The sequence below is a fragment of the Thalassophryne amazonica genome, chromosome 14 (genome assembly GCF_902500255.1).
Source record: "Thalassophryne amazonica chromosome 14, fThaAma1.1, whole genome shotgun sequence".
In the NCBI taxonomy this organism is placed as follows: domain Eukaryota; kingdom Metazoa; phylum Chordata; class Actinopteri; order Batrachoidiformes; family Batrachoididae; genus Thalassophryne; species Thalassophryne amazonica.
In genome coordinates, this window is record NC_047116.1 from 29,284,926 (window position 1) to 29,309,167 (window position 24,242).

Below are 24,242 nucleotides of genomic sequence, written 5' to 3' on the forward strand. Positions count from 1 at the left end.
TGCTGTTTTATTTTTAATAAATATGCAAAAAAAAAAAAAAAAAATTTTTCACGTCATTATGGGGTGTTGTGAGCAGAATTTTGAGGATGCCCAATGCCAAGCTGGGCCAGCTGGGTTTCAACCCTCTCAACCCCCCTCTAGATTCGCCACTGTTACTTGCGGACAAATTATCAAGTGGTGTGGGCATACTCATTCAACAGAAATGAACTAACAATCAGTTGAATGGAACCAGAACTATAAAATTCTAACAAAACGTTTGATGTTCTGATGTTCAGAAGCAACCGTGTCCTCGTTTGACCCGCCAGAAAAACCGTGTCGTGTCCGAGCGTCACCGTTTGGGAGCATCCGGTGCGAGCGTGTCGTGAGCGGACAGAGAGAGACAGACAGAAAATGACGATAAGGATGTGAATTTAATTCAGAGTGCGGGACTCGGATTCCTGAGGTCCGCTCGATGTGTGTGGCGCGTGCGCCGCCTCACTGCTGCTGACGTCACACCCAGCATGGCGGTCAAGGTGACTCCGTTAAAAACATTTCTTATCAGAAATTACTTTTAAAGGCAGTAACGTGACTGTGCGTTAACATTGTCGGATCTTCTGCGTGGCCGTTTAAAGCTTCTGTGTAAAATGCAGCGGATTCCCACCTAATTAGTCCATCTTTACGCTGGCGCATCTCTCCCGGCCTCGGAGTGAAAACTGTAATTTATCTCTTCTCTGGCTTTTCTGGCAGATTGTTTGGGATTTTAACTGGTTTCTGTGACGGTCTGAGGGGCCACGGCTCGGCTGTAGTCACAGGCAGTGGTTTGCTTAATGTTGTCGGTGTTTGTGGACTTGCTGAGCTAAAACAGATACAGTCTGGAATCCTGTTCAACTGAAAAACTGCATTATATGTAGTATTTTAGCCTCTAAACTATGAACTGTGTTGTAGGTACAAGCAACAAAAAGAGCCGACCCTCATATCTTGAAGACTATTTTTCTCAAGGTAAGACTGAACATAAACTACATTATTTTCTTTAAAGGTTTTTTTTTTTTTTAATGAAATTGCTTTTAAATACTTAAAAAAAAACATCTGGCTCCGATGCTGAGAGACTCGTTTATTCTCTCATTCAACGTATTTCATTGAAATACACACACACACACATATATATGTACACTCAACAAAAATATAAACGCAACACTTTTGGTTTTGCTCCCATTTTGTATGAGATGAACTCAAAGATCTAAAACTTTTTGCACATACACAATATCACCATTTCCCTCAAATATTGTTCACAAACCAGTCTAAATCTGTGATAGTGAGCACTTCTCCTTTGCTGAGATAATCCATCCCACCTCACAGGTGTGCCATATCAAGATGCTGATTAGACACCATGATTAGTGCACAGGTGTGCCTTAGACTGTCCACAATAAAAGGCCACTCTGAAAGGTGCAGTTTTATCACACAGCACAATGCCACAGATGTCGCAAGATTTGAGGGAGCGTGCAATTGGCATGCTGACAGCAGGAATGTCAACCAGAGCTGTTGCTCGTGTATTGAATGTTCATTTCTCTACCATAAGCCATCTCCAAAGGCGTTTCAGAGAATTTGGCAGTACATCCAACCAGCTTCACAACCGCAGACCACGTGTAACCACACCAGCCCAGGACCTCCACATCCAGCATGTTCACCTCCAAGATCGTCTGAGACCAGCCACTCGGACAGCTGCTGAAACAATCGGTTTGCATAACCAAAGAATTTCTGCACAAACTTTCAGAAACCGTCTCAGGGAAGCTCATCTGCATGCTCGTCGTCCTCATCGGGGTCTCGACCTGACTCCAGTTCGTCGTCGTAACCGACTTGAGTGGGCAAATGCTCACATTCGCTGGCGTTTGGCACGTTGGAGAGGTGTTCTCTTCACAGATGATGCGAAGGAGATGTGTTGCACTGCATGAGGCATATGGTGGTCACACCAGATACTGACTGGTATCCCCCCCGAGTAAAACAAAACTGCACCTTTCAGAGTGGCCTTTTATTGTGGGCAGTCTAAGGCACACCTGTGCACTAATCATGGTGTCTAATCAGCATCTTGATATGGCACACTTGTGAGGTGGGATGGATTATCTCAGCAAAGGAGAAGTGCTCACTATCACAGATTTCGACTGGTTTGTGAACAATATTTGAGGGAAATGGTGATATTGTGTACGTGGAAAAAGTTTTAGATCTTTGAGTTCATCTCATACAAAATGGGAGCAAAACCAAAAGTGTTGCGTTTATATTTTTGTTGAGTATATGTATGTGTGTGTGTGTGTGGCGGGATGAAGGTCCCGGGTCCTGATTGAAAAGATGTTCCCGCTAGCTTGGCTAACGGCTCTGAAGGCTGTGTTGATCCGGGACATCGTCTGACTACCACCGAAATTGCAGAAGACGTGGACATCAGCACTTTTTCGGCACATTCCACTGTTACAGGAGTTTTTGTCATGGAAAGAGAAGCAGAGGGATTTGCACGCTAAATAGAACCAAATTACACTCTAAATGCAATGCAGCACAAATGGGATGAATAATCCACGTCAAGTGACATACAAAGCACCAATCAAATGACAAGGATCCACTCAGCCGTTATATAAATTAGGTTATCACGGCGGTGATGTGACTCCCTAACCTTAATAACCCAAATCTTTCAGAGATACATGAACCGAAAAAGTAACTGAAACAAGAAATGTTGGTTGATATCAAGGGAATGAAAAAACAAAAACACTAGTTCTCTCCATTGGAGAATCGAACCTCAGTCTCCCACATGACGGGCAGGGATAATTACCACTTTACTAACGAGGAGTTAGCAGTGACCACAGAGTCACAGATCATCAGCAGCTGCTGTAAGCATAGCCTCAAGATTTAGGGTTTCGGCTGCCATATCTGTAACCACTTCCCAATGGGATGGCCATTCAAGTCAGAATTCCAAGTTGGAAACTCAGGCAAGATCCACGTAGACCGAGTTTGCCAATCTGACATCAAAGCAATATGACGGGGCACACGGTGAGCGGTAAGCAGAATTATTTTTTTGTGTATTTTTATTTGTATGTAGTGTTTGATAATGACTCCCACCAGATGAATTTATTCATCTGGTGGGAGTGGCTTGAGTTGTGGGTCTTGGTGTTGCTGTCAGTATGGAGGTGGGTCACAAACTCATGACAATCACTCTCCCAAGGTGGTGGATGAAAATATTGCAGAAAGGAACTCTGTCCCTAGTCCGAATGCAAACCACTTTCACAGACTCATCTGTATTGAAATGTCTTAAATTCACTTTAAAGGGACTGTGTGCTAAATTTTGTTTTTAAACTACTCTGATGACATTACTCCAGTTTTGGCTTCCCTTCATTGGTGTCTTGTTAACTTAAGAGCAGATTTTAAGATTTTTTTTATTGACCTATAAAGGCTCTAAATGCTTGTGCACCCATCAAGTCTACTTGGTGGGTGCACAAGCCAAAATGTGCACAAAATTGCCAAAATGTTTAATATGTCCCTGTCGACTGGTGTGTTCCCCAGTTCTTTTAAGCATGCTGTTGTGGAGCCACAGCTTAAGAAAGCTGGACTGGACCCTACAGATCTGAAGCACTTTAGGCCAATATCAAAAACCCCCTTCCTGGCTAAAGTCCTGGAAAAATTGGTCTGTGCCCAACTAACTTTCTTTTTGCAGACTAACAATATTTATGACACTTTTCAATCTGGGTACCGTGAGTTTCACTCCACTGAAACTGCTCTGTTGAAAGTGTCGAGTGACATTATGATGGCCGCTGACACTGGCAAATGCACTGTCTTGGTTTTGTTGGATTTGTCATCTGCATTTGACACAGTTGACCATGGCATCCTGATCAGGACACTACAGGATCTGGTGGGGATGTCGGGTCCTGTATTAGAGTGGTTTAGCTCCTACCTGGTTGGTAGAACTTTCAGTGTGTCTGTTGATAATGTGATGTCTGAGTCTGCTGACCTTTTGTGGGGTGTGCCGCAGGGCTCGGTTCTGGGACCTATTTTATTTCTTTTGTATATCATCCCTCTCAGCAAGTTGATCCAGCAGTTTTGTGACGTATCCTATTATCTCTATGCTGATGACCTGCAGCTGTACTGCTCCTTTAAAACAACTGAGACCCAGAAACTCAATTCTTTAACCAATTGTCTCACCAAAGTTAAGGAATGGCTCAGTGAAAACAGCTTGCAGCTGAACTCTGATAAGACTGAAACATTGATTGTTGCTCCGGAGAGTGCCGTGCCTGCTATCAGGCTGCACCTTGGTGAACTGAATAGTTCAGTTAAGGGCAGCCTGCGCAATCTTGGCATTATCTTGGATAAAGGGATGTCTCTGGAACATCATACAAAACAGTTAGTTAGGAATTGTTTTTTCCAGATCCGGAATATCTAAACTTCGAAAAATGGTGTCTTTTGAAGAGTTAGAGATGATTGTACATGCTTTTATATCTTCGCGACTGGATTACTGTAATAGCCTGTTCACGTGTCTTAATAAGAAAGAACTGGCTTGTTTGCAGGTTGTGCAAAATTCCGCTGCACGGCTTCTGACCTGCACCCACAGGAGAGCCCATATTAGCCCAATACTCAAGTCCCTGCATTGGCTCCCTGTCTCGTTTAGGACAAATTATAAAATCCTGGTGCTTACATTTAGAGCTCTGCATGGGCAGGCTCCGGAATACATCAAGGAACTGATCCAACCGTATGTGTCCACCAGGGGCCTGAGGTCCTCCAACCTGAACCTGCTGATGGTTCCCCGTACCTGTTTTAAAACTCGAGGGGACAGATCTTTTAAAGCCGTGGCGCTGCGCCTTTGGAATGAGCTTCCCTGCTCCCTTCGCTCGATAGACTGTCGATGTTTTTAAAAAGCAACTTAAGACTCACCTTTTTAAAATTGCATTTTAGCTTGATTTTCTTTTAAATGTTTGGATGTGTTATTTTGTATTTATTGATTTTATCATGTGAAGCACTTTGTGACCCTGGTCTGTGAAAAGTGCTATATAAATAAAGTTTACTTACTTAAGTTTTTTTTTTAAGCTTTATTTTAATACTTGTATATGTTTGTTTTCTATTGCTTAAAATTAGTTGATAGTTTAACATCATTTAAACTGTATTTCTTGGTATGCATGATATGTTTGTATCTGGTGTTACATTTTAATGTATCTGAAGTAACTAAAGCGTGTTTTTGGGCTGTGGGAAGTTGTGATGCACATTTTATAGACTGCATGCATAATTTCTTTTTACTTTCGACAAAACAGTATATGAATTATATAAAAATAAACTGATTATTCCCTGTGATGGTAAAGACAAGTAGGTGAGCAAGTAATTAGTCTATCTCGCCTAGCATGTGTAGGTAATAATTAAATATAACGCAATGCTAAAATACCCTCGACCATATGAGCATAAAAATAGTAAGCAGAATGTGACCTTTTGACCTCTTGAAATAGGTCAAGGTTAGCCATCTTTGAATTTGTCCAACATCTGTGTCCCAAGAATGCTCCCTGTGAATTTGAAGACCCTGGCAGTAATAGGACTGAACTTATGCTGAGCATAGACAGACGGAGGGATGCAAGGTCTTCGCAATATCTGATGGCCATATTTCGGCCTCATGTAAAATGGTAAATGCTATTATCTTGTATCCCACCAAATTAAATTAACATGTTTTTGTTTTTTTTACCTTATGCATGGTTCATGGATATTGGCTAAATTGTTGCATATTATGAACAACTGCAATTGAAACTCATATGGAGTTTGTGTACCTCCTGAATACTGGAAATGCTGTGTTCTTGACACTGCGCCCCACCCACCTAACAAGTTAGCACCCCCAGGGAACAACATGAAGTGGAAGCATATATCAGGAAAATACAACTGGTATTAAACAATATATAGACCATGTAGCTGGAGATGGTGCCAAAAATCTAACTACAAACTAGCGCCTGCTGCTCGAAATACTGTTTCAAATGTTGTTCTGGAGTCTTACCAAAAGGAAGACATCAGGAACTGTGCTAAATACTAATACTTCAATACTTCACCAACTGATTCAAAACAAATGTTTCAAGACATACATGCTGAATTTCATATTTAAAGGCTACAGTCAGCACGGGATCTGTATGTGCACGAGCACGTATGTTGCTTGTTTGATAAAGAACATGATCACATCCCTAAAATATGTACAGGGAGGGTAATTTTTCCTAGTTGATCTAGTCACTGTATTACTGTATCTTAAATTACCCACTGGGCAATATAATTTTAATGCAAAGCCACAGATACACTTGGCATGAGTTCCAGTTAGTGTGTAGTGTGTGACAGGCGTCCGTCCAATAAAGATTACAGGAATACTTTGACTTATTTTGGATCTGTAAGATAGGATCTTCTCTTTTCCTGACTTCATATTTGTGTGTTTTATGTTTTGATTTGTAGTTGTAACAGTGGATTATTTCAATTACCAATTACAATATTAGAAATTGTGATTATAAAATATTGTAAAATATTTACAGTTTTCTAGAGTCAAAGGCCACATCCTCATATTCTCTGTTTTGAATGACAAATACAAACAATGACAGCAACACAAATAATGCTCATTCAGTGTACAATAATATAAATCTGAGAAGGGCAACAAAATCTTCTATTCAAAAGACTGGAATCTGTCAGCATTTGGGGTTTTGTTCCTGATTTAATAATAATAAAAAAAGATTACTCAGTTGTCAAAAATAGTTTCAGCACTGTTTAGATAAGTAGAATGTCATTTAATGTCTTATCGTGCAATACTAATCTTGAACATCCTGACTTTTCCACACGTCTCACTGCAGCCTGAAAGCGCTGTGTAATTTGTGATGCGTATTCAGGTGGAAGCATTAATTACTGTCCGTCTGTATAATTTGATTAAGAACTACCGGTACTTGAGGCCTACTGTGAGGGTGAATGGATACACAGTCATTTACTGGAGAAATGCAGAAATAAATTGGCTGGAATTAATATTTTCACATAGATTGTTAATCCAACAGTGTGTGGAATTGTAGATAACCCCCAAAACACTTAGCGTGAAGGTCTCCTCCCTCATTCTTTCTGTGTTTATCTCATGCTCTTTCTGTGCTTGGCTTGGCTTCAAGGCGGTGCCCTTTCTGATGCCAGTTCATGAGGCCCTTGTGTGTGGAGAGCTATCTCTGCTCCAACTTGAAACCCAACCCAGGCTCTAAAAATGACCTTGGGTCTTTAAGGCCAAGCGACATCTGAGTTGTAGCACAGCTTCAGCTTTACCGCTTCAGTCAAGGGCAGTGCAACACAGTATTTGCACTTAAAGTGAGGAATATCCAGTATGTTTGCTATGGAGACACCATGCGCCATGTATTTTGTTTTTGACCTTCACCTCACTTTAAGGAGAAATACGCATTTGTCTTCGTTTTTGTCAGGAAAATTGTGGATAACCTTTAATAGAATGTTTTGGGACTGGATTGATTTGTCACATGCTATATTTTGCAGATGTTCTAGATTCTTTAAAAATGTTGGCTGCGTTGAACAATATGAATATGTATACCATTTAATTCCACTAGGGTGCACTGTTACATAACTTATGACAAGTGAGAGCATAACAGCTAACTGTGTTGGTAGAGGACCCCGCCATTGAGATCGTGACCAATTTTACGGGAGCAATTTTTTAATACAGATTCCTTGAGATAGGCCCCCCAAAAAAGAGATTTAAGTTTTTAATTTTTAAAAAATTTTTCAAAGTGCGGACTACCTCCACCAGGGGGCGATATTCAAGATGGCTCCCGAAATCAATAATATGATATACTTTCACTTCTGTATGACCTAGAACATTAATTTTGATGTCTAAACCTATACTTTTTGGGGGTTAACAAATTCAAATTTAACACAAAAAAAATCATATATTTTCAATACCATTGGCAGCTGTTATTGAAATGAGAAACTCCACGACAAATTGGTGTTGGCACACATCATGGAATACAGGGTCACTCATGAATGTCTACCAATCCTCAACATAAATGGCACACTAAGGTTCTGCATTTGGAAGGTCTGCTGCCTGCAAATGAGTACACTGCCATAATCGAGATGGGCTTCATATGGCGTTTATCCCTTCCGTCAGCTGAAAAACGTAACAAATGTGATGGAACAGTGTACACCTGAATATGCTTCAGACATGTAGCGCCTAATACTGAGATGTCACAAATCCACTCCAAGACTTGTCCTGGTGAATGATCCATACAACTTGCCATACACCATCAAGGACAGTGAAAAGATCTTGCAAGCATGCAAAGACGGTGGTGAAGGAATGAGAAACATATTCATCACGGCAGAAGAAAATTTCCCATTGCCTAAATTACTTGGTGACCTGTTCGCAGGTCCCAGAAATAAACAGAATTCGCAAGCATTTCTGAAAAACCAGTTCAGAAGTATGTCAGCTGGTCTGACAAACAAGCAGCTGATCTACTCTGTGGCACTCCAATGTGAAAACATGAATGAATATGAGTGTAACCACATTGAAGCAGACTCTCTACAGAAGACATTGGTAAATGGTCTACATTTATATAGTGCTTTTCCATCTGCATCAGACGCTCAAAGCGCTTTACAAATAATGCCTCACATTCACCCCGTTGTGAGGGTACTGCCATACAAGGCGCTCACTACACACCGGGAGCAACTGGATCAAGGGCTCTTAGTGATTTCCCGGTCAGGCTGGGATTTGAACTGAGGAGCCTCTGCTCTCAAGTGCAAAACTTTAACCATTAGACCATCACCTCCCCTAGACATTGCTGAAATCATTATACCACTGTCTGTTCACAGTGGCTGTGATACGACTTCTGCCTTCTATGGCCATGGCAAACAATCTGTTTTTGACAAAGTGGCGTGCACAGAGGCCAAGCAAATTCTGCTGTTGGTGGGAAGGCCACTTTCTGCTTCCAATAAAGTTCTAGAAAACATGGCCGTATTTACAATACGATACATCTGCAGTGACAAAATCAGCAAGACGCTTAGTCAGGCCAGAGCTCTCAAATGGAAGAATCTCAAAAAATCAACCTCAAGAATCCCACTTGTCAGAGACTCTCATGACCTGAAAGTCCAGTGAGTAAGTTATCAGACCTGTCTGTTTCTAAATTTTCACATGGAAGACCTAGTTCTAGGTCTTATAGAAGTGAAAATATCATGATATTGATTTTGGTGGCTATTTTAAATATGGCCTCCTGTTGTTGAAAATATGTGAATTTTATTTTATATTTATTTCTATATTTGAATTCTTTGACCCCAAAAACATAGGTTTAGGCATCAAAATTGAAGTAAAAATATACCATATTATTGATTTTGGTGGCCATCTTGAATATCCTGGTGGAGTTAGCCCACACTTTGAAAAAAATTTCTTTGGCTAAAATCTCTTTTTTGGGGCAGTTGCTCGCACTGTGTTCCCACGTGCACGAAACCATCGCAGTGGCATCGTTCACGCCTGCCTGTCAGCTTGATGTTTACGTGGTTCGCTCATACGAGCTGTTCGCCGTGATTCGCCCTGATTTGGACTTATTCGTACTATGTTTGAAGGGGCCCTAAGTTATGTGTGGTTTTACAGTTAGCTGTTGCGTGACATGAGCTTTATTTTCAGTTTATTTAATTTCCAAAGCTTAGGTCTGGTGGCCACTGCTACTTTTTTGCAGCTAGAAAAAAAAATTATTATTGCCATTAGCCAGAAATATCTGTCGTAGTTCAGGGAACAGTGTAAGAGTTATTGGTTGGCCCATTTATTGTGTTCTCTACCGTGGAAAAATAAATTCATTCTTTGAGCATAGCGTCACAGGTGTACTCTATGGCCTGAAGCTACAGAAGTGTGTTACCAATGACGAACCAGGAAAAATAAATTATTGTGCACACGTGTGTGAAAAACAGATGTTTACTTTGGTAGAAGGAATTGCAACAACTTTTCTTCACTTCTGAAGTGTTTCTACAGTTTTGGTATTCTCTGTTTTGAAAAGCCAATTTAAAATGTATATGATTGAATGACACGCTTTCAGCCTCATTTTTAGGGGAAGGTGATTGGGAAAGGGGGAGGCAGACCTACAAGATGTGGCCATTATGATCAGTGAAAAATTAACAAAAGAATGGGGGAAAACCCAGACCTGCCCTAGATTTGAAAAATAGCTATACTGTTTCCATAAAATTCCTACAACTCATTCTGTTTACTATTGTGTCTAATGTTTATACATTGTGAAATGCATCATTAATCATTTAATGAGGTCACATTGTGCAAAATTAAGTTTTATCCATCTTTTACAGTTGAATGTTCATTTTAACATCCTCAAAGTTCCACACTTTTGTGCTTGTAGAAAGAAACTGCCCTGCTGTAAGCAAAATGTAGGTCTCAAGCAGTTTGTTTTAGACTACAGTGAAATATGTCAGATATGGTGGTCCACTTCTGAACTCCTTTTTCTCTGAGACACACAGCCACATAGTGTGTGAGCTTTTAAAATGCCCTTGCTTGTCCTCATTTTCAGACAATGGATCTTTCCATTTGAGCAACAGGCATAGAAACAGGTTGGTTCTTAAATGCTCTCTTTTTATTGTTACTGAATTATCATTATTTCACAATGAAAACAAGCAAAAAACAAAGCAGACCTGAATTAAAAACTTCAAATTCTTTTTCAAAAAGGTGAAGTTTACCTTGTCTGGTGAGACTATAACAATAATATAGTAATAACTTTATTTATATAGCATATTCAGGATGACTACAAAGACTCCCAAGTAGGCACAGCATTTAGTAAATGTTGGGAAAAGCCCCCCACCCCCACTGACTGGAGCTCAGCCCTCATTGCTGCACACATTCACTAATCTGAATGAATCTCAGTGATCTCATATATTCCATCCTCAACTCTAGATATTTCGGAATGATTGTTTCTGTGCTTGGACCCCAATGTAAATCAAACCTCCAGCACGCTGCCTTGAGCGGAGCACAAGGCGCCATAGACTGTCTGTCTGCTTTTTACAGCCTCTGTTCACATGGATGTAGAACTGCTTTTTCCCAGATGGCACTTTGATTTAACTGCAACTCTGCATCAAAGTTTACCTGCAATCAATAATTATTACAATTCACCATGACAATAAATATGTATTTCACACTATTATGACAACTTTGCAATTAATCTGTGGAAATATGTGTGCCGAACTATGAGGCCCGTCTGTGATCTGCACAGAGCGGCCCTCACAGTTCTTTTAATTTCATTTGTATGCACAGAACAGGTTATTGATCTGATTGATCCTAATATCCAAATGAGAAGTTTATTTTGAATGTTAATCACATCTTTGCACTTGTTTCTTCTGCAGTATGCCAGTGTGGTGGACAAAGGGGAGCATTACATGACCCCTCGGGACTTTGTTCAGAGTTACCTGGGCCTTCATACACAACCTCAGTATAATCCCAAAACTGTGGAACTTATTGCTGGAGTGGCTGACACTACAAAAGATGGGTGAGGAACACAAGTTACTTTGTAATTATTCTATTCTGCTGAGGCATGTTATTTCCTACCATATCTCACGGCATGTCGTGAAGATTCAGCATCATGAAGTATACATTAATCTATTGGTTGTCACGAAAAGTGAAAAATTTTCATAACGGGAGAACAGATTTATTCTAATACATTTGGTGTGTGGTGCATGAAATTAAAACTGATGAGGAGGGTGGGTCTGGGGGGTTATGGTTAGGGTTAGAGGAAGTAGTAGGGTTAGGTTAAGGTTAGGGGGAGGGAAGGGTTAGTAATAGTAAGATTAAAAGAAAACCCTATCACGAAAAGTTGACCCATTTCATGACCGGAGCACCAAAAACTCATGAGACTGGGTTGTTATATCAGCATAACATAAATTTAGATTTTGAGTATTTTTCTTACAAAACATTTTGGAATATTTAATATTTGGTTCATATTAGTGCTGGGCGGTATACCGGTTCATACCGAATACTGGTGTTTTTTTCTATGATATGAATTATAGAAATACCTCCATACCGGTGAGTGCGTTGCGCAGAGCGGTGGAACGCCGTGCCCGCAGGGCATTGTTTGAGTGGGGACAGTTTAGCAATTGCACCAAACAAGCAGCATGAGTACAGCCCGTGTAGAGTGAATGGATGTTTAGTGGTGAGCATAATGGCAAAACGGGGAAAGTTCTGAAACTGAACAACCAGAACGAGAAACTGAAACGGAAGAACTTGTACCGAAACGAGGAGCTGTGTCCGTTGTTTGGAATTACTTTGGGTTTAAAAAGTCCAACGTCGACCAAACTACAATACTATGCAAATGCTGTCGCGCTAAAGTTGTAGCAGGAGGAGGAAACACGAGCAGTTTACTCCACCACCTCAGCCGCAAACATTTCCTGCAGTATCAGGAAAGTAAACTACGAGCTTCGTCCTCCTCATCTGCAGGTAAAGTTAAAGCAAGCTGCACACCTTTTCTGTTTATTTATTTATTTATGGATGATTCCTTATTGAATGTTCAGGGAATAAAGAAGTTTTACTTAAGTTTTACATGAGTCATATAGTTTGCATAGTTTACATTGTTTTCAAAAGATGTTTGGAAAACAAAAGATGGAAAACTTGCATAATAAAAAGGTCTGTATTTTGACTACAACAATCAAGCATTCTGATTCCTCTTCATTAATACTAGTGTGGACATTCATTTTTCTACAATATTCACTCCTCATAACAGTAGAATACACCATTCCAAGCCATTTTATTGCAGTAATTATTCTCTAAATCATTAGAAAATAAGGCAAACACCCAGTTGTGCTTGAAAAGAAAAAATACTGTCAAATACAGTGAAACCAATATAATTTAGAAAAATACCATGATATACATTTTTGGTCATACCGCCCAGCACTAGTTCATATATTTTAAACCTGTGGATGACACATTTAAGTAGACAATATCCTGTAGTGCATAGGTGTCAAACTGATTCCAGAAAGGGCCAATAAGGTGCAGTGATTAACACCACTTTGAGCAGATGGGATGAGTTCATCATTGAAATCACCTGGTGGAGTTGATGGTTACAAAGAAAACCTGCACCCTCTTGGCCCTTTCTGGAATCTGTTTGATGCCTATGCGGTAGTGTGACAGGTTACATTTGGAAGCACTATATATATATATGTGTGTGTGTGTGTATGTGTATGTATGTATATATATATATATATATATATATATATATATATATACACACACACACATGAACCATGTAGGGAGTGCCACAGAGTCTGTGAATGTTTGATCCCAATGATGTTTGCAGAGTAAATAGTCCTCTTTATTTGTCAGTTTTATGGACTGACAAATGGAGTGAATGTCCCAAGATAAGATAAGGTGAAGTACACCTGATCTTTTTTTTTATTACGCAAGCCTGTTTGAGTGGCAGTTAGCCTTATGAACATATTGGTGGGGGGCAGATATAGGATTTAGGGGCATCCTGGGGCTCTAAGGTTAAGATGCTCCTCTAAAAATAGACGATAATGTGCCTTAAAATATTTTTCATGACAAAGATAGTATCCATTTGATTGCCATCATAAGACTTTAGTGTTTGATGGGGTATTACTGGTGACAGCTGTCAGAAAATGAGTACATTTAGATTATGATACAGATACAGCTTTTGTAAATTTGTCAAAGATGTATCCTTTTATCACACCACACTCTGTCTGTCCTGTCCAAATAGATTGATCTCTATCCAGGAGTTTTTGGCTTTTGAATCAGTTCTGTGCGCTCCAGATGCCCTTTTCATCGTTGCCTTTCAGTTCTTTGACAAGACTGGAACAGGAGACATATCATTTGGTATGTACATGTTTTCTGCTTTGTTCCTATGGCTGAGTAATGGAATGCCGGATAATGGAAGTTGACAAAGACCACCTGAGTCACTAAGTGGGGAGGCTGAATATGCGGGTCCATTTAAATTGAAGTAACACTAAATGTGGTGGGTTTTAGGAGATTTTTTTTATACTGACGCTGGTGATTTTCTCTTAATTTACTTTATAAAGTGCATTAAATATGAAGAATCTGACTCATGAAACGTATAGACTTTCCATTTCATTCTTATGTGTGCTAATCTATATCAATCATTATTGTTCCTATGGAACAACATTAGGCAGACAACCTGCCATAATGTAAGAAAATACCCAGGTCATTCTGTATAAGGAGAGCAGTCTATAGTGATGTTTAACAATCATCTAGCAGTGTAATTTATCCAAATTAACATAACAGACACTACCAATACTAATAATACTGTAGCAGATAATTGGCAGGATTGATAACATGTTGATGTGATGGCATTTTACAGAGTGCACAGTGATCGCTAGAGGAGCTAGAGAAAGCCAATTCAAATTACAGTCAGGTAGTATTTGGACAGTGACACAGTATTTATATATACCACCACGGCGCAGTTGAAACGAAACAAGATGTGCTTGTAATGTAGACTTTCAGGTTTAATTCAAGGTGTTTAACAAAAATATCACAATCATTTAGGAATTACAGCCATTTTAAGCAATTTCCTTTGGAATTAATAAAGTCTTCTGATTCTGATTATACACAGTTCCTACATTTTCAGAGGCCGAAGGTAATTGGAGAAACTCAATATACGGGTTATTGTTTCTGAAATCATTACTTTGACAGCTAGTTTTCTTTGGACAAGTCAGGATGGATACATGAACATTTCCAACTTGCTTTTTTGTTGTTTTTGTTACATAAGTCATTAAGGAATACAAAGTGTATGTATGATAAATCTGTCTGAAGTAGGCAGTTCTTAAATACTGAGTTCAAGAGTAAGACTAGTGAGGGAAGCCAACGAGACACCAGTAACAACTGTGAAAATGTTATAGGCTTCAGTGTCTTTTGGGAGAAACTGTGCTAAGGGCAACTTTTGTCTGTTGCATTACCAGAAAAAGGTTAAGGTTAGGATTGATAAAAAGGAAGAACTGTTTTATTCCATGAAAACAGAACATATCTGAAATCTCACATATGTGAGGTTCAAGCCTAGCGCTTGATAAATGTAGTTGAAATATTACATCTTCTTACAAAAAAAAAATCGTTCTTTGCTCCGCTCTGCCATTAAACTGTATAACTGGTGATGCAACAGACAAAAGGTGCACGGTTTGTTTTTGTTTTCCTAATCACAATCATAGAATCCTGTAACTCCTGTCCTGAGTTATCAGGTCTTTGTGGCTTCCCTCATGAATATCACATTAATGGCTAAATTGATATTTTTGTTCAGTTAAAACTGAAATTCTACACTTCAGTCACATTTTGTTTGTCATTTCAACTCCATTGTGGTGATGTACATAGGCAAAATTACATAAATAGTGTCACTGTCCAAATATTTATGCACCTGATTGTATAATTGGGTTAAAATGCATCATATTTTAGTGCTCAAAATAACATGTTATTATGTAATAGGTTTTAATAGGCCTGGTCACACGGCACTTAACGAAGGGAAACAAAGCCGAAACAAAACAAGAAATCTGGACTTTCGTTGACTTTCATTGGCATAATTTAACCTTCGCTCAGCTTCGTTCCTGCAGCGGTCGCTTCATCAGGATTTTTAAACTGTCGAAACATTTGAACGAATGCCGCTGAAAACCTCGATTAATCCGTATTTCATTTTGCTGTAGTTCTTAATGTTTTTTAATCATTTGCTTAGTTTTTGTAACATTAGTGTTTAGTTTGACTTCATTCAACCAGCTGAATGTTTCCATACAGTGCAGAAGCCGGTTTGTGAGTGCTGCTGCCACTGCGTTCATGTACCTTGGGAAATTACAGGGCAAACTCAGCCTGTTTGCTTGGATTTTTTTATCTGGGTGGGGGGGTCAGCGTCAGTGGGCTCAAGCACCTTATATAGGCCAGATTAATCTTTTTTTGTGGATACAATGAATTATTTTACCACGCTCCTGCTACAAGCAACTGCTGAAATTGAAACAACAAAAAATTCATGTAATTTCCGACAGCACTTGAACGCAGCATCAGCAGCAGCCATCGCCTCCTGCGTGCGCTTATTATTTTTTATTAAATATAACAGTATGAGTGTAGGAATGACAATCCAACCCTTCTGTACATCTGGCAACAGGTAGATGATTCAGAAGATTATAGAAGAGCTGTTCTGGAAGGCAGAATTCATGTTGTGGATCAGTGGCAGCTGGTGGAAATAACCACACGTGGAGTAAATGCGCGACGTTCACACGGACTGATCAATTTACTGCTCTGATATATTCAATCGTCTTTACACTTATATTTATTCCAGCTTTTGACAGTTTTCTGTTATAAATCAATATATATGGCTTAGTAACATAATATAGGAGCCACCACAGCACACCAGTGTTTTGTTTTTTTTTTTTTTTAATTGGAGCAAGACGGAGCACGCAGCATGTCGTCAGTCTGAACCAGACAGTGAGGATTCTGAGGATTCTGATGATGAAAGAGATGATCCCTCTGTTGTTCTGGACGAGCAGCTAGAGCAGGTGATTCCACCAACGTGTGCACAGATCTCCACAGTGGGTCGGATCTCTCTTTGCAGCTCTCAGGTGCTGCAGAGCTCCATCCCAGCACCAAGTCCTGGAATGCAGTGGCTCAGGCGCGTTTCGTTTAAAACATGGAGTTAGCTTTGGTTTAGTTTTGTTCCTCTTTCATACCTTTTGCGCTCTTGATTCGCAAGCTATTCAGTGATGGGGAAAAGTCAAAAGCGCATTTGTCCACCTTTTCTCAATGATTTGTGAATTTTTTACTTTTTTCCCTTCGTTCAGGACTCGTATGCCGTGTAATTGGGCCTATAAAATAAATCTCGGCCTTTTGTGTTTTTACTGTAGTAGTGGTTGTTAGTGGAGGTGATGGGTGGGGCAGGGGTGTGGAATGTGCAGCTGAATTCAGTTCACCTGACAATTTATTCCAGCATGGCAGCATTTAGTAATTTCTAAACAGGACACTATTTTGCCATGAAAGGTTTAAAAATAAATAAATTAAATAGTATGTTTTTGTTTTGTGTGGGTTTAATAAAATTAATCCAGATATGCTCTCTGTGTTGTTCTTTCTAATATTGGATCATTTTTTAAAATTCTTCTTGTGACAATGAGGCATTACAGTTTTTCAACTTATGACAAAAGGGGATCATCTACAAACCACTGTGCTAAAACAAACCACTTTGAAAATGTGACCACATGCACGTGTTGATCACAGCTGTGCATAGGCTCATTTAAGGACTGAAGCTCAGTGGCTGCGTCAGTAGTCGTGTTTGTCTTTTGCAGCTTTCTGTGGACTACTGCGTCACTGATGCTAGCAACTTATATTCTGACAGTCATGTTTCAGGGCAGGACAGCAGGCGAGCTGTGTGGAACATCTCATTATAACCACTGTCATCTAACAAAAAGAGAAATGACTCCAGTATGTCACAAACTGTGGGATTGAAGAGTGTTATCAAGGAGCCGCGGCTCTGCTCTTCATGTGGAATAGGCCCCCATAAAGGTGACAGAAATGAGAGCAGTGCTCAGAATTTCAGGGTGGGCTTGTACTCCTCAAAATGTAAAAGGAGTAAGATTATCAAACAGCCTGTTCTTTCCTTTACTTACCTCTACAATTGCAACAGGGACGCGAGATGGACATTACATATAATTGGCTCTTGGATCTTTTTTTTTTTCCTTTCTGTGTCTTGTTATTATACACTGATTTTTCACTTTTCCAGAGAATGTTCGTGACATCTTCAGCCAGACCACAGTCCATCATCACATTCCCTTCAACTGGGACTGTGAGTTCATCAGGCTGCACTTCGGCCATGAAAGAAACAAGCGCCTCAGCTACTCAGAGTTCACCCAGTTTCTGCAGGTATATGCATGCATGCATATTACAGTGATGCCACCATATTTACACCCATGCATGGTGGTGCATGCTGGGATATTGTTTTCGGTTGTCTGTGCCTGTGTGTGAGCAACTTAAACTGTTTCTGTGGGATGATTGAAAGTCAACGAAGGACAAAGTGTTTTGAATTTGAGAGAAATTGTTTAAAAGTTGAGGCCAAAGTCAAATGACCAGATTTGAGAAAGTGGTTAAAGCACCCGTGGTTACTGTTAAACACTAATAGGAAGTCATATATCACCTTTCTTTTGGTCATATGTTCTTTGGCCCTAGGTGACCTTGAATGGTCAAACTCAAGGTCACAACTGTTACTCAAACAGATCAAAGCTAGTAGGAATTAAACATGGCGAAAGGATTGTGTTTTAAGGATTAAGTTGTTTAATTTTGGACAGAATTGCTCACATGTCAAGATCACACAGAGGACTTTCCTGTCGTGGGTAACAGATGAAGGTTCGTCTGTTAGTGCGTTTTTGACTGCTTCGACGGTGTTGCTTCAATAGAGTTCAATCTTCCCTTGGTATTCCCTTGGAGACTGGTTTCCTCCAAACATTATGCCTGCCGTTCACGCCAAAGATTTCGATCTTTGTCTCATCAGACCAGACACTTTTGTTTCTCATGTTCTGAGAGTCCTTCATGTGCCTTTGGACAAACTCCAGGCGAGCTGTCATGTGCCTTTTACTAATGGCCCGGTCACACGGCATATGACGATTTCTGAATGAAGGAAAAAAAGCTACAAAGTCACAAATTGTCGAGAAAAGATGGGCGAATGAGCTTTCACTTTTCCCATTACGAATAGCCTGCAAATCAAGAGCGCAAAAGGAATGAAAGAGGAAAGAAATGAAACTGAAGCTAACATTGACCTCAACGCTTTAAGCGAAACGATCACGTGACCGACAGCAGCTATAAAAGCCGCACGCAGCCTGCTGCATCCTGCTCTGCATTACAGCACTCCGCGCTGGGGCGAGCTCTATAGCACATGAGTCCTGGAGAAGCTGCAGAGAGAAGTATGCGATCCGATCCGCTGTGGAGATCTGTACGCACCTTGGTGGATCCACCTGCTCTGGTTGCTCATGCAGAACAAAACAGGGATCATCTCCTTCATTATCAGAATCCTCACTGTCTGGTTCAGACTCTGATGACGTGCTGTGCGCTCTGTCTTGCTCCAATACTTATGTACATGTGATTTCTTAGTTTTTTATTTCATATTTTATTTCATTTTTTAATAAATTTGCAAAAATCTCAAACTTTTTCACATTGGCATTAGGTGGTATTGTGTATAGAATTTTGAAGAAAAAATATAACTTAATCCCTTTTGGAATAAGGCTGTAACATAAAAAATGTGGAAAAAGTGCAATGCTGTGAAGACTTTCTGGTTGCACTGCATGTGTAAATAAGGGACACAAAACATGTTGATACTACATGTGAAGCTTTCTTTGGGTTTCCAAAACTTGCGTGCAATAAATGCAAAACCTTACATTACGATCATCTTCACCCTGTGACGAGACATTTTTATCCTGACAAATAGAAGTGAAGCAAAGTGGACGACATACCAGACATGCAATCAGAGGAGTTTGAAATTATTCTGGTGGTTTGTGGGATCTCAGTCTGCCTTTAGGATGGTTGTTGTTTTGCTGTTTTGGTTGCTGGCTGCTTGTGTCTTACTCAGTCTTCTGTACTGTTAAAACGGCTGAAGTGTGGCCACAGATGAACCAAGTTTTCAGTCATAGGCTGTGGTCTTTAAGCAGAATCTGGGTGGTCCCAGAGTTAGACCGGCTGCGCTCCGCTTGCACTGTAGCGTGGGATCCCTCAGAGCACTTTGTGGCTTATCATTCTTGATTCAAGCTTCCCAGCACTGCAGCAAAGATGCTTGTGTGTCGACCTTCATTTCCATGTCTTATTATAATTATTATTATTTTCATCATGTTTTTTGTCATTTAACAGCACATTTCTCTTTTTTTTTTTTAAACCATTGTTTTGTCACAATAAAATACCAAAAAGCAGTTTACGCTCGGCCACCTTGTGGTAGTTGCAGGAACCAGCTGCTGAAGCTGGGTGTGCAAGCTGAGTGCAGACAAGGTTGAACATCTGTAAGTATGATATGCATAAACTTTAGTGCAGTGACAATGAAGCATTATTAAAATTTGTCAAGGTTTTGACAGAATAATCAGCTAACACTTTGAGAGTTAACCCTCAGAAACAATTCATTGATTAAGCTATCAAAAACAGAGTGCCAAGTTAAATTATGAACCGTCTTGGGAGGAAGTTTCTGATCTGGTTATATCCAATGAGCTCTGATGGCAGTCAGTGATCCCGGGGTCAGTCTCCCACCGCGTCCCCTTCTGATTGCGTGGTTGTTGTGTTGAATCATCTTCCTGTAAGCACACCTGCCGCGCGTCCCACCAACCGCTCTGCAGTGAGATCAGACTTTATCACAACATGGTTTGCATTGCTACCTCCAGAGAGACTGTGATTATAAAAGAAAGTCTAACACGGCCACATCTGATGCCTTTTACATCTGTGCAACAGAGATACCATTATGCTTTCTGCCTCCAAAGTTCCATTTTGGCCACTGACTCGTAATGTGATGCTTTTCGTTGCAGGGACCCACTCTTTGCCTCTTTTGTCAGCTAACAGCTTGACCTCCTCTTTCTCTCTCTGCATCGCTGCAGGAGCTGCAGTTGGAGCACGCCCGCCAGGCTTTTGCACAGAAAGACAAGAACAAAAGTGGCACCATCACTGCCTTGGATTTCAGCGACATCATGGCCACCATCAGACATCACATGTTGACTCCATTTGTGGAGGAGAACTTGGTCTCTGTAAGTTGTAGAAAGTTCTTCACATTTCAGGCTAATAAAGTTGGACATTAAGATCCAGTGATATATCTAAACTCTGCAGTTACCTTAAACAGTGGCAGATGGTGAAATATTTCTGTAAGTTGTCCTAAATAACATTTAGTGAGCTTCACTGTCACCACCAATATGGTTTAATACAAACTGCAGGATATGCAAAGTACACATTATCAAAACATTTAACAATACACTTCTTGGAAAACATTCACCACTATAGCCAAGAGAAAAACCGTCACAAAAATATAAACTTTATTTTAATAATAATAAATATACGGATTTTAAATTGAGACAGCTATCGTTTTTGTAACAATGTGAATTGCATCATGTCTAATGTAAATGTCACAAACAAAGATAAATGTGGCGAGGGCATTCACAAATGCTTTCAAAATGTCTTATACATCTTTACATCCATTATCTGTTAAAAAAAAAATCTACAGAAAGCTAAGTGAGGTTTTTACTTGTTGACTCAACAGTCAACTGTGAAGAAATCATTGATGATTTGGATTTGCCTCTTCACATGAAGTTTCTTCCCGAAGGTTTTCTTATATTTTCTGTATAAAAAAGAGACAGAAATGTAAAGCCTGCAGTTTCCACGCTGTGCAAGAAAAAGGGGCGTCTTAAAGCAAAATAAAGACTAAATCTGAGAGAAATTATCTTGCTGCATGGACAGATAATTTCACTTGACAAGATGTCTTGAATTAAGATTGTTAAATCTAGAAATAAGCATGTCAACTACTTAAACTAAGAAATTAACCCTTAAAACAAGATCATTAACATTCTTTATCTAAAGTTTTTTTTATCATGGTAAGAACCAAATAATTTGCAGTGTACCAAGATAAAAAAAAAAAAAATTAAACCTCTACATTTAGAAGTAGTTAAATAATTAATCTTGTAAGAACCAAATAATTTGCAGTGTACCAAGATAAAAAAATAAATCTCTAGATTTAGAAGTGTTAAATAATTTATCTTGTTTTAAGTGTTAATTTCTTATTTTAAGTGTTCGACATGCTCATTTCTAGATTTAACAATCTTAATTCAAGACATTTTGTCAAGTGAAATTATCTGTCCATGCAACAAGATAATTTCCCTCAGGTTTAGTGTTTTTAACTTGTTTTTAGACACCCCTTTTTTTTTGCCATGTAGCTGGAAATTCACACACATCATGTATGCACAATAAATCTGCTGAAAGCCAAGTTTCAGCCAGTAACACTGTTGCTCTTTAAAGGTTTAATAGCACTAATTTGCATTTTACATTTATTTAATTTACACTTACAGTTGCTTAATTGAGTTTGCAATTTCTTGAAATCTCATGTATTTAGAGCAAAAATAGCATTGCCCACAGAGCTGAGAGAGTTGAGCAGGAAATAGAAAACTGGAAGTCATTGCTCTGTTGTTGTTGGTTTTATTTATTTATTTTGCGCTTTCCTCTCAACAAGAACATGCCTGGTTTGAGCCCACCAGTACCTCATTCCCTGTGCACATGTGAAGTATCAGAAAAGGCATCCGGCATAAATTTTATGCCAAATCAACATAGATCCGCTATGATGACCCTGAGCCAAATAAACAAATGTATATATTTTTCTAACAATTTATATATTATTTAACATCAATGGACATATTGTAATCATCCAAATACTAAAAATATTGAGAAAATTGTTAATTTTATAAATTAAAGTTTCTGATATGAACTTCGTTTCCCAGGAAGGCAGCGCTCTATTGCCCTCTAGTGGTCCACCACGGTTGCTTAGACATCATGTAATTTATACGCAAAACATTGCAGTCATTTTGCAAGTCGAGGGAGATTTAAGGGGGTATATCCAGTTAAACTCCTTGGATGCAGAAGAAATGATCATTTTTATACTTTGCCTTTTTCCCTTTATTTCCTTCTTTCTTTTCTCCTCCAGGCTGCAGGAGGAAGCACCTCCCACATGGTGAGCTTCTCCTACTTCAATGCCTTCAATGCCCTCCTCAACAATATGGAGCTGGTCCGCAAGATTTACAGCACACTTGCTGGCACATACACAGACACACTTGTTACCAAAGGTACACCTGAGCTAGTGCACCTGAGCACCACTGAAATTAGACGTGTGCATGTCATATATGAAATGTGGCTGTTCGATCATATTTCAACTTTCTTGACAGAATGGTGTCAGTGAACACACAGGGAACATTTACTGTAGCACTAAATCACAAAAAGGTAAATGGAAATCTTTTACCACGGTAATCAGTTCACCCCTACATGTAGTTCCTGTGTAACTGATAGTCGTGCTGTCAGTCACATCTGCTCTTGTGTTTTCCTTTGAGATGCATACTATAGACTGTCTTCTATCTCTGTGATCCCCCTCCCCTCCCGTAGAAAAGGGAGTTGGCAAATAGTATTTGCAAATAATTCTAGTTATTTGCCACAATCATGATGTCACTTTTGTGAGTTTAACTGCATCTCAGTCATCAGTACCAGCCAACTATTCCTGCAACAGCCACCAGACCAGAGAAGCAGGTCTGTGAGGATTGAAGCAGGATTGAAACGCGTGGAGCCGACAGGAAAAACCTTTGTGGGGGGGGAGTAGTGAAAACTAACTATGCTTTCTTGCTCAACAACTGCCATCAGGTTACCTTTATGGAAGGCAACTGGGTGGTAGTGGAGCTTCTCAGCAGGCAGAGTGAAGAGTGAAACAGGATGCTGCAGAGAGGAAGAATGTGCAGTTAGTGTGCTCCAGCGTAAAGCTAGAAATAAGCACAGAATTTATGTTGAAATATTTTCCCAGATTTACAGCAATTGCTTAATTGTCTTATGTGCTAACCCTCAACCATCATACAATCTATAATAACATAAAAATTAGGAGCAATATTTGCAAATACTATTCAGTTCTATCTAATAGACTATGTCCACTGTGTCTAACCCCTCAGCTTTAAGGTGCCTCCAGTTGATGGTTAACTTTAATGCTGTATACTGAGGTTTCTGGTGACTGAAAGCTCAGTTTGCAGGATTCATTTTCTCTTTATTGCATTGCAGAAGAGTTTGTGCATGCAGCCAATAAGTTTGGTCAAATCACGCCAATGGAAATTGACATCCTCTACCAGCTTTCTGGTCTTCACTCACAGTCTGGGTAAGATTCTGGATTAGTTGGTTTAATCGCTGACATTGCTTTGAGTTTGCTGTGAATATGGAGTCTGTGTTTTGCCATGCTCATCATACCAAAGTTCAGATTTCACTTGAATCTGCTGGTTTCATTTTCAGAAAAAATCTTAAGGTTGGTACTAACCTGGAGCAGGAACAACTACATTTTGTGTCAAATTATCAGAACGGGAAAAGACTCAATATAGTAATACTTTAAATAAATGGTAAATGGACTGCATTTATATAGCGGTTTTCCATCTGCATCAGACGCTCAAAGCGCGTAACACATCAGTGCCTCACATTCATCCCGATGTGAGGCTGCTGCCATGCAGGGCACCCACTACACACCAGGAGCATCTAGGGGATTATGGACTTTGCCCAAGGGCCCTTATTGATTTTCCGGTCAGGCTGGGGTTTGAACCGA

The 24,242-nt window shown here is 39.7% G+C and overlaps 1 protein-coding gene across 3 annotated transcripts in view; it reads left to right on the top strand.

The window, feature by feature from the left end:
• The first annotated feature begins 390 nt into the window (after window positions 1-390).
• The window catches only part of LOC117525131 (calcium-binding mitochondrial carrier protein Aralar1-like), a 48,561-nt gene continuing 24,709 nt past the window's right edge, over window positions 391-24,242 (top strand). The window contains exons 1-8 of one of the 3 annotated variants that reach the window (XM_034186967.1): window positions 391-512; window positions 925-978; window positions 11,320-11,462; window positions 13,680-13,795; window positions 17,682-17,821; window positions 20,521-20,667; window positions 22,605-22,743; window positions 23,714-23,807. In XM_034186967.1, the coding sequence (XP_034042858.1) occupies window positions 501-512; window positions 925-978; window positions 11,320-11,462; window positions 13,680-13,795; window positions 17,682-17,821; window positions 20,521-20,667; window positions 22,605-22,743; window positions 23,714-23,807 (845 nt within the window). In that variant the 5' untranslated portion in view covers window positions 391-500. Of the gene's footprint in view, window positions 513-534; window positions 695-924; window positions 979-11,319; window positions 11,463-13,679; window positions 13,796-17,681; window positions 17,822-20,520; window positions 20,668-22,604; window positions 22,744-23,713; window positions 23,808-24,242 lie in introns of those variants that run through there. The other 2 variants (XM_034186968.1, XM_034186969.1) reach the window with 2 other exon arrangements.